Source organism: Rhinatrema bivittatum, chromosome 4 (assembly GCF_901001135.1).
Source record: "Rhinatrema bivittatum chromosome 4, aRhiBiv1.1, whole genome shotgun sequence".
NCBI classification, from domain to species: domain Eukaryota; kingdom Metazoa; phylum Chordata; class Amphibia; order Gymnophiona; family Rhinatrematidae; genus Rhinatrema; species Rhinatrema bivittatum.
In genome coordinates, this window is record NC_042618.1 from 472,323,060 (window position 1) to 472,339,199 (window position 16,140).

The 16,140-nt window shown below is 45.5% G+C and overlaps 1 protein-coding gene across 1 annotated transcript in view; it reads left to right on the forward strand.

Moving 5' to 3' along the window:
- LOC115089198 (LARGE xylosyl- and glucuronyltransferase 1) overlaps nucleotides 1-16,140 on the forward strand; it is a 519,096-nt gene that overhangs the window by 299,018 nt on the left and 203,938 nt on the right. The window contains exon 6 of the mRNA XM_029597248.1: nucleotides 6,083-6,254. Coding sequence (XP_029453108.1) covers nucleotides 6,083-6,254 — 172 coding nt within the window. The remainder of the gene's footprint in view (nucleotides 1-6,082; nucleotides 6,255-16,140) is intronic.

The window sequence follows — 16,140 nt, forward strand, 5'->3', positions numbered from 1 at the left end:
AAGCTAGCTGGATAAATGTATTTGGCTAACTTACGGGCCGATTCAGTAAAGTCCGCAGGAGAGTGGGCGAACGCTTGCTCTCCTGTGCGTGCGATTCAGTATTTAAATGAGGCCCGGCAGTAGAAACAGGCAAAAGGGAGGCGGCTGTCAGCGGGTTTGACAGCCGACGCTCAATTTTGCCGCGTCTGTTTCTCGAGCCCGCTGACAGCCATGGACTTGGAAACCGGACGCCGGCAAAATTGAGCATCCGGTTTTCGACCCGACAGCCGCGGGCCGACTTCAAAATTAAAAAAAAAATTTTTTTTGTACTTTTTTCCCCTTGGGACCTCCGACTTAATATCGCCATGATATTAAGTCGGAGGGTGCACAGAAAAGCAGTTTTTACTGCTTTTCTGTGCACTTTCCCGGTGCCCGAAGAAATTAGCTCCTACCTTTGGGTAGGCGCTACTTTCTAAAAGCAAAATGTGCGGCTTGGCTTCACATTTTGTTTTCTGAATCGCGCGGTAATAACTAATAGGGCCATCAACATGCATTTGCATGTTGCAGGCGCTATTAGGTTCAGCGGGTTGGACGCACGTTTTGGGCTTCTTACTGAATAAGAGGTAAGGGAAAACGCGCATCCAATGGCGCTGTACTGTATCGGCCCGTTACTGAGCTGCATGGCAGCTGAATATGGACCTCTCTAAGTCCCTCAATAAGCACGGATGCTCAGGTAGCCGGGTCGATCTGACAGACTATGCAGTGGACCTGGGAGACTGGATGCTCGGGCACCAGCTGCACTAGTATCGATAGCTATTGAGGTTATTGCAAAGTTTTGTTCTTAAACAAGGAAGGGGAGGAGCTGGGTGTGAACTAGGTGCAGTGTCGTATGACGTAATGTTCAAACAACCCACATAAGAAGTCAGTAGGGTTATGTACGTAAGTCCACTCTGAAAATGATCCCACCAAATCTACCTGCACAGGTTACACCAACTAAAGTATCCTCATGCACTGTGAAAATGTACACTCATGCTTTGAATAATCCCTAAGTATGTACATACATGCAACCCCCCTCCCCTCCCTCCTCATCTCTGCCCCCAGGAACGCTTCAGCTCAGTTTGGGTAATCTTACACGTGAACATCACGCATGCACCTGAGTTTTCCCCACGTATCAGGCTGACAGTTTTGTCTACCCCCTTCCAAAATGACTCTTACTGTGTTCACATGCCACAGATGGTAGAGTACCAAGGGGAAAAGTGGTGAAATTGTCCTGGATGAAGATGAGGAGTGATACCGCAGCTAGAACGTGTCCTTGCAGCCTGCACAGGTCCTCTGCTGTTTTCCTCTTGCTATACTTCAGGAGATAGGATTCTGTGGAGATGCCTAGAAGCTGAAAATAGTCCCATATTTGAGAGAATATAGTTTTTCCTTCATATGTATGTGTGAACCTATATGAAGGTGGAGTTTGTCGCTGTACTTCATCCATCTCAGCCCAGCTTATGCGTTCCTCATTGAGTTCCTGTCTTGCAAACTGAGGTTCTCACGCTCCCTCCAGCTGAGTAAATGAATAGGTTTGGGAATGGAGTAATAATTTCATGCCGATTAATAGCTCTGGCATATCTTCTGACTGCTCTGATTCTGCTGTTAAACACAGGGTGGATGTCAGATCCTCAGAAGAGCTTGTAGTCACACCATTATTTTGGAGCCATGTGTGTGTGTGGCATTCACCACATGCGGCCATAACGAGATACTTCAGCATGTAACTGGACTTCGGTCTGTACGGTACTAATTTTATTCTGACAGGAAGAAAGCAGATCTCCTTCGCCCTGCAAAGTGCACGGCATGCATAGGGTGCCAGACATCCTCTTAAATCACAGAACCAAGGGAAAGATTCTGCTGCCCAGGCTAAGGAGTGCTGGGTGTAATCTGATGTAATGTTTCATCATCCTCTGACTGTCGGACATCCATAGGCCGAATTGTGCGGCATTATTGCATTAAAAAGTGTAAGAAGGGCCCTGTATATTCTAACAGATTCTTGTCTGTGTTTCCTTGTTACGCCTTGCTATGCGTTTTTTTTTATGGTACTATATTGCTTTATACACGAGCATATTTTGGCACCTGCTAACGTGGAAGTGGACAGCTCTGGTCCTGGAGAGGTACCCGGAGGCCTAGCTCTTATGATATTCACAATGAATATTCATGGATATATATTTGCATATAATTGGTTAGTGTGCACATGTTGATTATCTCAATAATCCAGACCATTTGCAGCTTAAGTACCGCTATGTCCTTCCACTCCGTCTAACTCCTGGTAGGTAGCAGGGATGAAATATTTTTATCTCAGTAAATCATGGTAAATAGGAGCCGCTCTCTGTATAGTAGGTTGCACTGGCGACCAGAATGACATCACCATAGCCAGAATTAAGCGCAAATATGACAGTGAGAATATTCATGTCTAACAATGCACATCTCTGCTTTAATAGTCACAATAATAATAATAATGATAATAGTAGTAATAACATGCACTTCTTTAATTTTTAAAGCAGAACCTGGAAGCACTGCATTAGCTTAGTGGTAAGAATAATGCTATGATTAGTCTACTGCTGGGTGAAGTCAGACGCATTTAAAGAGTCATTTTGAAGGAGCCCACACAGGGCTAAAACCTGTGGGTGCTGTTTATCCTCAAACTTTATCTCAATTTTTCAAAGCGGATTTATACTCATAAATCTGCTTTGAAAATGTGCATGTTTGTCAGGTACACTCGGAGACATAAACGTTTCTGTGTAGAATATGCTTTTTGAAAATTAAGAATATATATACGGTATGTGCTTTCCCTGCCCTCTACTCCCCCACCCCCTTCTACCCAGAGCACAGGTAAAAAGGACCTGTGAATTCATGTTTCACTTGCACTTTTGTATGCACACTTTTCCTACATAAATCTTTTTTTTTTTTTATGAGGTCCATATTCAAAACCTTTTAGCCAGCTAACTCAGAATGTAGCCAGCTGAATGAATATTTGGGCACTTATGCAACTAAATTCTAGCTGGCTAATAAGGAGGCTAGAATTTATTCTGGGGGTGTAACTGAGAGGAGTTGAGTTGGGCCGACTAAATTATCTGGCTAGCTCTGATATTCAGAGTTAACGGGCTTAAACACCTGTCCTAAAGTTAGGAGGCTGCACTATTGAATAATCTCCAAAGTTAGCCGGATAATTTTACCCGGCTATATCTTTGCTGTCTGAACGGGGTCCTCTTCACAAACCAGCTGGTGAAAGTGAATTTAGCCAGTTACGCACGGGAGTCTGTGAAAGCAGCAGCACGAGACGTTCTCAGCCCCAAGCCCTAAATGTGTCCACTAAACTGCATTGTGTGACTCAAAAAAAAAAAAAAAAAAAAAAAAAAACACATCTGGATCTCCTGTGGTGACTGATGTGCTGATCACTGCTGCCTGCTGCAGCTGTGAACAGTGCTGTCGGGTTCAGGGGCACCCAGGCAGTGCATTTGTGCATGCAGCTCTGCTTCCTGAATTGCTTTATCTGCTTTGAGCCATGTTTTGTTTTTTTTTTTCAAATTTAAGCGGGCCATAAATAGAAATAAAGTAAAACGAGACAGTCCGAGGTCGATATTCAGCAGGACAGTGAGTGATAAAGTCCCCTGGGTAACTTTACTGATATATTCAGCAGAACATAACCAGGCAAGTGCTTCTTAGAATAAACCAGCTGAAAGTTACCCGCATAAAATTGTCTGCATAACTTTTAAGATAGCTGGGTGTTGACATCCCTGGGGTAGCCTCTATCATCGCTTCTTTTTATCCAGCTAAGTTTTATGCAGTAATGAGTTACCCAGCCCGGGAGCAGGGGTGGGGGGTGGATATTGAAATCTTGGGGTTTGTCATGTGCTTGGCTGCTAGGACTTTTGCAGGTCGCTGTGGGCTAGATGGGTAAGCGCGTGTAATTAAATAAATTGAACCGTTGACCTCTCGGGGAAAGCGGAGAGCTGGTGTGATAGGATGGCTTCTTGAAGGTGACCTTTATACCTGCGCTCTTGCTTGGCTGGTATGAGTTCTGCTTGGATGTATGGAACGCACACGCTTAAATCTTCTCAGCACCCCTGGCCAATTAAATACATTTGCATAAACAAATTAGATTGTATTGTTATAGCGCAGCATTGCATTTTTCCTAATTAGGCTGGGGACAACCTGCCCAAAATTAATAAAAGTAGGATGGATGGTGTGCCGGTTGTCAAGGAGGTCTGTCCTGATTAATTTAATTTAATTTTTTTGAATACATTAACCCCTTCTTCGTGGTAGGGCTGAGATTCCAGAGAAGCAGAATGGGGCCCGTGTATTTATGGAGAAGCTTTGCTTAGTGCTTTGGCCCTGCTGGAACTTGAACTGAATGCCTTTGGTGCCTAAACAGTAGCTATGCCCAAATGATCTGAAGGAAGACCCTCTAGTAGTTTACAGCGGGAGTCTTATGCAACCGCAGCCCTGTCGGCTTTCTGTATTTACAGCTGCTCTCAACCACAGCTTGCTTACAGATGCCGCCATGCCTCTACTCTTAAGGAAGACGTAGTTTATTAAATACAGCCGGGTCTTGATTTTTGGGGGAACGGCCTGGAACGCACTTCCACCACTCCTGTTTCAGACCTGAGAGGACGGGGCAGCAGGGGGTGCTCCGCTCCATCCCTTCCCCCCTAGGCAGCCTGCAGAGAGTGGCCACTCTGCCCCTGTTGTCCTGCGCCCTCCCCTCCTGTTCCTCAGGATCCATGGGGGGAGAGTGCCACCCTGAAGCATCCACTGCAGCAGCGTAGAACAGACACAGTAATGCTGATGGTCAGTGCTTCAGCCCTGGCTGTTCTGCTACTGCTCACAAGTTTCAGACTTGCGCCAATTCATCTCCATTTTGCCTCCGTTACCTGGGACTTTTATTTTATGGTGGAACGGCCTAGAACGGTGTTCTTCCATCCTTTTTTCTGGGGCCCGAGGGAGTGGAGCAGAGCCAGTGGTGTAGATCGGTTCTGATGGGCGAAGGATTGCTGGAGGTGGAGCTCTGGTGGGGGAGGAAGTGTTTGGGAGGGAGAGGTCCTGGCTCCACCCCTCCGTGGCTCTGCTCCGTCCCATGTCCCCCTGCTCCACACCTCCACTTCCATTTTTTTGTCTACAAATTAAGCCCTGCGTATAGCCCTTCACTGAGGGCATGGCTGCCAGTCCCAGAAACGCCCTTTCAGGGGTACTATGCCTTGTTTTGAAAGCATGTTGAATCTCGTCGCTGTGTTTAATACAGAAGCTACCCTTCATTTTCTTTATTAACTTCTTAAAATGGCATTCCAGCTGTCTTTTTATCAAGTGGCTGAAGCACACGACTACTGTACACAGCATTGTACAGGGACGGGGAGATGAGGTGTGTCACATGTAGGGTACACAGGAAGATAAATCCAACACACACCGAAGTAGACCTTGCACTCTCAATTATAACCAACAATACAAGTGCAAGGATGAAGTAAGTTCCTGGGAAGCTTTTCAAATTGATTATTTATTTAATGTTTCATTGCGGCGACTCCTTGCTTAAGATACAGTCCTCAAATAGAATCCCCCAACACGGTCCCGTGTTTCGCCACCCGGCTGCCTCGGGGGGGGGGGGGGGGGATACATTCAACAATTATCTGAAAGCGCAAACATGTAAAAAACCAGTTTCTGGTTGAATGTATCCCCCCCGAGGCAGCTGGGTGGCGAAACACGGGACCGTGTTGGGGGATTCTATTTGAGGACTGTATCTTAAGCAAGGAGTCGCCGCAATGAAACATTAAATAAATAATCAATTTGAAAACCTTCCCAGGAACTTACTTCATCCTTGCACTTGTATTGTTGGGTACACAGGAAGCCCATAGGGGGTCTTCCCTTAGCAGGCTTGCAGTGCAGGTGACGCCAGGTAGATGATATTTTGCAAGGCACATGCAGCATGAATTCAGAAATTCCGCAGGGTGATTAATTAGCATGCATCGCCTTAAGATGGAAATAATGCTGCCCCTATTAAAACCACCTTCTTTTGTTTCTCCCATTTGCATCCTCCCGCTGGGCCTGCCAACCTGTTTCCTCCTGCCAGTCAGAAGTATCTTGGATCCCTAACAAGCACTACTCCGGCATATACGGGCTGATGAAACTGGTGCTCACCAAGACCCTGCCCTCCAGCCTGGAGCGAGTCATTGTCCTGGACACGGATATCACCTTTGCTACCGACATCGCTGAACTCTGGGCCGTCTTTCACAAGTTCAAAGGTACCCTGCACGCCATTTGCCTTGCTCAATTCAGAGTCTTGTTGCTGCTGACAGCAAGCAGAAAGCTGCTCTTTTTAAGAAGGATTTTGCTAGTGACAATGAGAACCACAGAAATAAGGTGCAGGAATATAAGACAAAAAGTTACAGCTTAGAATTATTAAAAGAATGATAGAGACTAGAGAAGGAGTGGTAAATGTTGATTTTCTGGATTTTCCTTGCTGTTTTTGCTTTGCTTTCAGGGACTATCAGATGTGGGTGGTGAATTATTGATGCCCACCCAGTGATTTCAAAGTAGCTAAACAATGTGATAGGGCAATGACCAGAATTGGAAGGAATGCTAAGATGCATAAGAAGAGGGATAACTAATGGGGGAAAAAAAGGAAGTGATTATGCTGTCATTGCCTGGAGACCTCAGCTGGAATATTGTCCTATTCTGGAGATCATACCTCGGGAAGGACATAGATAGAGTGGAGATGGTGCAGAGCAGGGCTACCAAAATGGTGTTGGGTCTGCACCAAAAACCCTACTAGAGAAAAGGATCTAAATATTTTTATCCTAGAGGAGGGATGAGATGGGGAGACATGGTAAAGAAATTCAGATACCTGAGAGATATGAATAGTGCACAAGAAGCAGAAAGGACGTTCTAAAGCAAGGGGTCATGCTAGTTCTCCTGTGGGGATACCTTCAGTTAGCAGCTGGGCCTCCCTGCCAGGCCTCAGGTAAGATAACTAGACGTCCTAATGGACATGCGGGTGCACGCACAGCTGAGTTTGGCAGGATAGCACTCCGAAGTGTTCAGGTTGGTAGTGATGGGGCGCTGTCCAGAAGGACAATGGGAACCTTCAAGGGCGGATGTTCAAGTAACTGTTTCACTGGTGTTGGAGGCTATTTGGCGTATTGTGGGACCTTATAGTTGGACATGGGAGGGGAGCAGTGCTCTATGTGAACTGAAAAGGTCTTGCATGGTCAATTGCCCAGGAGGGCAGTTGACCATGAAATGGAAGAGGATAACAAAAACAGTGTTGGATAAGGAATATCATCCTACAGGCAATCACGCTCTATGGCGGGTAGCTGAGATGTATTCTTGGCAGTGCAGACTGAATGGGCCAGCTGGTCTTGTTCTGATGCCGTCTTCTATGTTGTTGTGTCGTCAGGTTGTCATGGAGAGTCCTGGTTTTAGATGTCCAGCTCACCGTGCATAAACTGACTCTTGGATTTGTGTTTCTTAAGAAAACTGGATCTGGTATAGGTACAATGAGACCAAACCAGGATGAGTCTGTCCCTGATGATCTGGGTAACCTCCATATCTCTTCACTGTAACATGAATTCTTCGCTGCTCTCTGGCCATGAGCTGTGGTTTCTTCATGTTTTCATTCACACTGAGTCTCAGGGCTGAGACGTCAAAGTACTTACACAAGATTTAGCAATTGGAATAGGAAGATGAAATAAGCTGTGAACCAGTGTTAAAGGATGTTTGCTTCAGTTAAATACGTTTTGCTGTTTATGAAACAGTGATGTGTTAGATACATCTTTCTATGTACCTGCCATGGATTTTCTTCTTTTTTTTTTTTTTCATTGAGCGCAGTGCAGGCAGCAGCTGGATCAGCTTGCTGAGGAGTTTCACTAATGACATGCAAATGAGCTGCTAAAGTAAGAGCAACATTTCTGACAAACCCACCATTTAAAATAATTGAATTGCCAGCGCCTTGAAGACTGGTTTTCCCCTTACCCCCGATTACCAGGACAGTGGCGATGTCTTCATTGGCAGCAGTATGGCAGTGATCTGCAGACAGACTTTTGCGGTACTTGTTTGTAAAGCTGAGAGACACTCTGATATTAATTGGTGACTGGATGCTGCAGTATGAGACTGGCAGGTGGGAGGCGACTGCGGTGCGATAAGTCTTCTATCATGATCGTGTAAAAACGTTACAGCAATCCAGGCCCAGTGCCACGGGTGCGCAAACCATGCAATTGCACAGGGAAGCACAACCAGTGAGGGTGGCTTTGTGAGCAGGGAGAGGCCCGTGATGCCGGTGAACCCGATCCCACCAATGGTGGAAGAAGTGGAGACCCATGGTGCCGCCGGTGGAGCCAATCTCACCGATGGTGGAAGAAGGAGACCACAGCAGAGGAAGCCTGTCCTTCAGCTCCTCCTCCGGTACTGGCCCTGTTGTAATGAAGACTGACAGTGCTAGAATTTCCTATATTCTTGTGAGATGAGAATACAGGAAGTGCTAGCACCGCGAGTGTTGAATTACTGCAGTGCTAGCACAGGAAGAGGAGCTACAGAATGGACCCTGACTGCTTGGTCTATGTGAGTGTGCGTGTGGGAAACTGTCTAGAATTTGTGGGTATGTGAATGGGGGTGAGGCTGCCTGGAAATGGTGTGTGTGAGAGGAGGCTTCTTGGGAATGGTGTATGTGTGTTGGAGGTTGCCTGGGAAATGGTTTGTGTGTGTGTGTTGGAGGCTGCCTGGGAACAGGATGTATGTGTGTGGAGGGAGGCTGTCTGGGAACAGGATGTGTGTGTGGGGGGGGATGCTGCTTGGGAATGGTGCATGAGAGGCTGCCTGGCAATGGGATGTTTGTGGGGAGGATGCTGCCTAGGAATGGGGTGTATGTATGTTTGAATGGGAGGCTGCCTGGGATGGGTGGATGTGTGAGTGAATGGGAGGCTGCCTGAGATAGGGGTGTGTGTGAGTGAATGGGAGGCTGCCTGGGATGGGTGGATGGGTGTGAATGGGAGGCTGCCTGGGATGGGTGGGTGTGTGAGTGAATGGGAGGCTGCCTGGGATGGGTGGGGGTGTGAGTGAATGGGAGGCTGCCTGGGATGGGTGGGGGTGTGAGTGAATGGGAGCCTGCCTGGGATGAGTGTGTGAATGGGAGCTTGCATGGGTTGCATATATATATATGTGTGTGTGTGTGTGAATGGGAGCCTGCCTGGGGTGTGTGGGTGTGTGCGCTCACATGCATGCATGGGAGACTTCCTGGGATGAGCAATGGGAGCCTGCCTGGGATTTGGGTGATGTGAATGGGAGCCTGCCTGTGGGGGTGTGCATGTAAATGGGAGCTTGTCGGGGGGAGGGGGGCGGGATATGAGAGAGTGAGAGAAAATGGGGGGTGCAGGTGGATTCCAACTTGCCAGGAAAAGAAGATGAGGGCCTGGGGCTGCTGGTAGATCCCAACCAAAGAAGAGCTGGAGATGCCTGTGGGATTGTGTGAGATGGAGCATACGTATATGTGTATGAGTTTGTGTGTGTGTGTATAAGAAAGAGAGGAGAAAGTTTGTGCATCCCACTCCCACTACTCCACGACAATCCCAGAGTGACTGGAAATCAAAAGTTCCCAGGTATGGAAAGTGTAAATTTTTTAAATCCTTTTTAGTTTTATTGTTCAGGTGATATTTGCTGTTTCTGCTGTTTTGAAATATTTTATTGGTGTTTGGGACATTTAAAACACTTGTATATGAGTTTTTAATTATTTGATCTTTTATTCATCAGCTTTTTATAAAATAATATTATTAGTATGTTTTTAGTATTAGGATTATGTATTTATTTTATTTCTTGATTTTATTGTTTGATGTTTGAGGAATGGTGATGGTTCTGTTTTTTCATTGTTGCACTGCATAATGTGTCTGGCTTCTTGCGGTTTCCAGTTCAGTTTTTGTCTGTGCGTTTGTATTTCTGCTTATGGTTGCTCTATTCTGTATCTGGTGAGGGTCTGTTTATGTTCTGCATGTGAGAGATTCACCTAATAGGAAGTGTATTAGTGTTTTAAGGCTTTCGGAGGGTCCAGCCCACACCACAATAGGAATAATACCACATGGGGTCCAAGTGTGTTTTTTGCAGGGATTTCTGGTTGGATCACAGCAGTGCCTGTAAATATAATGTAAGGGACAGTTTTATCTCAGAATACTGTATTATATAAATGCATAACTTACTTGTGTGTGTGGAATGGGGCGGAGGGCGTGCGTTATGCAAGGATATAAGGTTCACCAGGGGCACCTAATATGCTTGCACCAGCCATTGGTACGGGGGGGGGAGGGTGTCAGTTTTTAAAGTTTTTATCACTGAAGGGAGCTGGGCATTTTTTGGGTGGGCCCAGGACAGAGAATGAATGAATGAATGTGGGGGAGCACTTGCAACAATCTTTACAGATCTTTAAAAAAAAAAAATCATATAAAATCAATTTGAAAAATGATGCCTGCTCTGAAAGCAGCAAGACACTTTGGGTCCTGATTCCCTATCACTCTGTGTGTATGGGGAAAACGAAGTCCATGAATCTGGCCATTAAAATACTTCCCCGACTTCTTATCCTAACAAAAAAAATACAATTAGTTAAGACATCCAGTAAAGTACCTTGGTAGAGATTTTCCTTTTGCAAGGCCGATCAATGTTCACGGATGAGAACTTTCAAAACTACTACAGGTGAGGAAGTTTCTTAGTATCCCCCAAACTTGTATCTTTAAATACTTGTTATCTATATAAAGATGTCATGCCTACCCAAGGATTTTGTTCAGTTAACACTTCCACATATGCCTGAGTCCAAGACATGCAGCAGTGTTTCTGTTTTTATGTTTTCATGGTTTAGTGAATGCTTTCATTAAAAGACGGAAAAAAAAAAAATCCAGAGAATATTGTAAACCAATCAGCAAGCTGACCTGGCTTGATTTGCCGGTGCCTATGACCACACGCATACTATGCTTTTGCTATCCATTGGAGTGATCTCTGTACAAGTGGAGGTGGGCGGGGATATGCGTAGAACACAAGAGCATATTTCTTGGTCAGCGTCGGAAGCTAAGCAGAAGGACCTTTCAGGCCGATGCAATATCGGTGCGGGGAAAATAGGCGCTCGTTCTCCTAATGCATGCCCATCCACCTCGCCAGGGCGCCCTATTTAATATTTAAAACGGCTCTCATGGTAAAAAGGGGGTGCATGGGAAACCTTTGCATCCCTAGCGCCTCCTTGGCAGTAATGTTAGGAAAACGGACGCTCAGCCTTGTACATAACTAACCTAAACCTGAATATATTGTAAAAAGTCAAGTTAACAAGCATGTTATTTTATTATACTGTCAGTTAACCTGCTGTATATAGTTAGCTAGGTTCTCAATTTAATATGTTATACTGTATCTTGTCATTAAGGCCAACCTTAGACATTCTGTTATATGTAAACCGATGTGATATACCATATTGAATGTCGGCATAGAAAAATAAATAAATTAATTAATTAATGAGCATCCATTTTCCTAATCTGACTGCCTGCAGTCTTTAAAAACATTTTTTTTAAATTTTTTTCTAAACGTTCTCCTTTTTGTTCCTCTGACTTAATATTGCCACTTTTTTTTGGGCTGCTCAGAAATTAACGCTTGCTCCGGACAAGTGTTAATTTCTGAAGGTAAAAATGTGTGCATCGGGGGGGGGGGGGTTGGAGAATAGCTAATAGCCTCATCACTTATGCATTTGCATGTGATGAGCGCTATTAGCTTCGCAGGGGGTTGGACGCGTGTTTTGGACGCGCTAATCCCCTTGTATCATAAGGGGTTGTGGATGCGCGTCCAAAACGCACATCCACCCACGGGTTAGCCGGTGCGCTTGGTTGAGAGCACTGTATTGCCTCGGCCTGTCTGTGACGTATGTTACGTGGCCCTTGTGATCCCCTGAGAATATCAGAAGACTTTGGGTAGCAGCAGTGAGTGGTGCTTTTGTTGTTGTTTACGAGCGATGAATACTTTGCTTGATTACCCACCAAACGTGCACAGCATTATGCTCACGTGTTTTCCCTGCGCAGCGGTGTTAAATGATTTCCTGACTGCTTAAGTGATGTCCTGAGGGAGAGAGGAGTGTCTGTTTGCTTTTCCAGCAGCAGACTCAAATCTGATTTCCGGATCAATCACCTTTGATTATTGAAACTGCTCTCCTGCAACGTAAGGGCTTCACATTGTGCCAAAATAGTTTGGTTGAAGAAAGCAACAGTCGATCAAGTTTAACCTTTCCAGTTGCTCTTTTATTTAAGCAATTATTTGCTCTTTCTCCTCCAATGCAAGGCAACAATAGAAAATGTGTTTGAAAACCTGAGTTAATTATGCAGAAGTGTGTTTTAATTTATATGCACTGTCAAGAACCTGAGCTAGTGCTTTTTCAGCAGTATTAGAAATCCTGCTGTCCTTCAGTCAGAGAGGCTTCCTCTCTGTTGTGATGGGTGCGTTATCCTTCTGCAGGTGCAATCCCTCTTTTCTGTGCATTATGTCATGTGTACCCTGGGACAGCTTCCTCTGTTGCAGCCGTTTTTATATGCATCCACAATTTTTCTATCTCATCCTGCTCAGTGTTGAGTAAGGCAGCAGTCCTACAGCATTTGCTGTAGTTTTATTTATTTATTTATTTTTAAACTAGACCATAATAAACATTCTTGGATGATTTGGATAAAACAATGCTACATCACTCAGAGCTTTCCTAGGAGTTGAACCAGAGAGAACATAGTGCACGTGATTACACTCCTTTTCAAAGGCAACAGACTAATGTTGCTGCGCTCTTTGTAGCTTGCCCAGGAACTGGGCCAGAGCCTCCTGAGATTACAGCAGATTAGAGTCCTGCAGCTTTCCAGTAACCAGAGAACATTCCAGAAGTTGTCCAGCAAGGTTTGCTTCAGCCTGTGGACCTGGCTGTGGTTTTTTCAGGGACTACAGTGGGCGTTGTGCGTAAGAACATAAATTGCCATACTCTATCCATCAAGCCCAGCATCTTGTTTCCAACAGTGGCCAATCCAAGTTACAAGTTACTGACAAATATAGAAACATAGAAATGACGGCAGAAGAAGACCAAACGGCCCATCCAGTCTGCCCAGCAAGCCACGCAGTTCATCCATTTATTTATTTATTTATTTTTCCCACCCTTTTTCTCCCTCCACCCTTTTCTCCCTCCCTCCACCCCTTTTTCTCCCTCCCACCCATCACCTTCCAGCATCCTCCGGCCCCAACTCCCTTCCACCCCTCCACCATGCCGAGAGCAGCGCTGTATCCGCATCCTAGTGAACATCCAGCTCTAACAGGGGTAGCAACCCAAAACATTAAGTAGATCCCATGCTACTAATGCCAGCAATAGCAGTGGCTATTCCCTAAGTCAACTTGATTAATAGCAGTTTATGAATTTCTCCTCCATGAACTTATCCAACCCTTTTTTAAACCCAACTACACTAACTGCACTAACAACATCCTCTGGAAATGAATTCTAGAGCTTAGTTGTGTGTTGAGTGAAAGAATTTTCTCTGATTTGTTTTAAATGTGCTACTTCCTATCTTCATGGAGCACCCCCTAGTCCTTGATTTGTCCGAAAGAGTAAATAACCATTTCATATTTGCCTGTTCAAGTCCACTCATTTTATAGACTTCCATCATATATCACCTCAGACGTCTCCTCTCCAAGTTGAACAGCCCTAACTTCTTTAGCCTTTCCTCAAAGGGCAGCCGTTTCATGCCCCTTATCATTGTGGTCACCCTTCTCTGAACTTTCTCCAGTGCAATTTTATCATTTTTGAGATGTGGCAACCAGAATTGCACCATTGAGCAATACAGAGGTTATTATGACAATCTCTTAGCCCTCTCCAGTGGAAGATGCCGCATTCCTGTTTATAGGAAGTGGAGCACTGGATTTAACATATCTCTTGAGTCCTGTACCTCCCACCTTAGCTTCCCCAAAGCAGAGAGAACATTCAGTGATCACTCGCCCATCCAATGGAGACTGTGGCCTGAAGTCAGGATGACATTTGTCATCTGAACTTTACACTGTGTGCCATAAGATAACAGTTTATGCCAGTGGCTAGCTCTGTTAGGATTGAATCATTTCCATAACAATGTTTTCCCTGCTGTCTTCCATTCATGCATAAAAAAAAAAAAATCAAGACAGAGCCTTGGTTTGATCAACTGGATTTGGAACTTTTTGCAATTCAGCTGAGGCTGAAAATATACAACTGAGTATTAGAAATTCCATTCTACAATTGATGTATGGTACGAGGTGCCATTGTTGGCTGCTGTGGTAAATGAGTCACTGCAAATGCTTGACATAGAACCAAGATGTATAATGCTTGTTTCTTCAGAGAATAGGAGAGAGTGAGTTTGCGTGTGTGTGTGTGTGATGGCCGATGGAGAGATTGGGAGAGCAAAGAGAAATAAGATTAAAGTTAAGCAACAAGGGTCTGCAGGAGGACAGAGTGGAAAAATAGAAGACCTAAGGAGAAGTAAAATGATACCGAATGCAACTGCAAAGATTACAAAGCACAAGATGAAATGGGAAACAGTAGTTTGAAAGAAGAGATTCTGCAAGAGCACAGAGAGAGCGAGGGAGGAACATGTTAGGAGAGAGGAGGACAGAAGTACAGAAAGAGAATGGCATGGAAGCAGTAAGTTGGAGGGAGAAACAGTGGGAAGGGTAAAATGGTTCCAAAATAAGGTGAAAGAGGTCAACAGAGGGAAGAGTAGAAGGGGCAGAAGCTATTTCAGTGCACAGAGGCAAGAGAGAAACGGAATGAAAGAGAAAGATTGGGTGAGAATGTAGAGGTAAATGGAGCATTCATGGTGGGAGAGGTAGGAGGACATAGCTGTGGACAGGGTGAAGTGGTCAGAGCTGTGTAGGGAGAGGTGGAAGAAGGAAAGAAAGCATTTTGCTGTAACAGATCTAAATCCTAACAGTTTGTTCCTAGCATGAATAAACATAAGCTAAACCTTTTTGCATTGTGTTGGGGATCAAAGCATTTTAAAAATGTGTACTGAAATCAGATATCATAAAAGGTCAGTTGTGGTTTGGGTGCAAGATTGTTTCCTGGAGCAAAACAGTGGCTGGCATGGTGCCAGTGCAGAGCTGTAAATGTACTCCTGGGGGAATTCTGAGCTAATGCAGAGCACAGAATTTGCACAGAATTCCCCTCCTGTGCAGAATTTGGAGAAAAGGCGCGGCAGGCCATGAGCAGAGCCCATCCTGCTCACGGCCAAGATGTGACAGGTCAGGTAGCAGTGAGCAGAGTCCATCCCACTCGCAGCGAAGCTCTGACAGAGACCTGGTGTACCATGAGTGGAGCCCATCCCGCTTGCAGTGAAGCTCTGACAGGCACAGCATGCCATGAATGGAGCCCATCCCCCTCGTGTGCCCAAATTGCCAGGCCCAGCATGCCACAAAAAAAAGCCCATTGTGCTCATTTAAGAAGATGACAGGCCTGGGGAAAGACAGCCTGTGTGCAGAGGTATATATGAGTGAGAAAGAGCCAGTATGTAGGTGTATATGTGTGTGTGTGAGTGAGAGAGAGGGAGCCTGTGTGAGGGTGCATGGGTGTGTGTGAATGTGAGGAGAGATTGTGCAGGAGTGTGTATATGAGAGAGATTGCAAGCTGGTGTGTGTGCATGTTTGTGAGAGAGAGAGGCTGTGTGTAGGGGTGTGTGCGTGAGAGAGAGGGAGCCTGTGTGCAGTGGTGTGTGAGAAATGGAACCTATGTGGGGGGGTGCAAGAAAGAGAGGGAGCCTGTGTGGTTGTGTGCAAGAGAGAGCAGCCTGTGTGAGCAAGAGAGAGGGAGCCTATGTGTAGGTATGTGTGCGAGAAAGGGAGGGAGCCTGTGTGAAAGGGTATGTGTGCAAGAGAGAGACCCTGTGTGAAGATGAGTGTGTGTATGAGAGAGGGAACGTGTGAGGGACAGTATGAGAGAGGGGTCAAACTGGGAGTGGAGGGCTGGGGAGTGAAAATAGTGGAAGGGAGTTGAGACTAGAGGGAGAGAGGAGAGATAATGGAGGGTGAAGGAGTTGGGGCCTGAAAGGGCAAAGTGAAAGGGGACTCGCCAGGGTAGTAGGGAGAGAGGGTAGAAGGGACACTAACACTGAACTTCGAGGGAAATTCTGCTCAAAATAT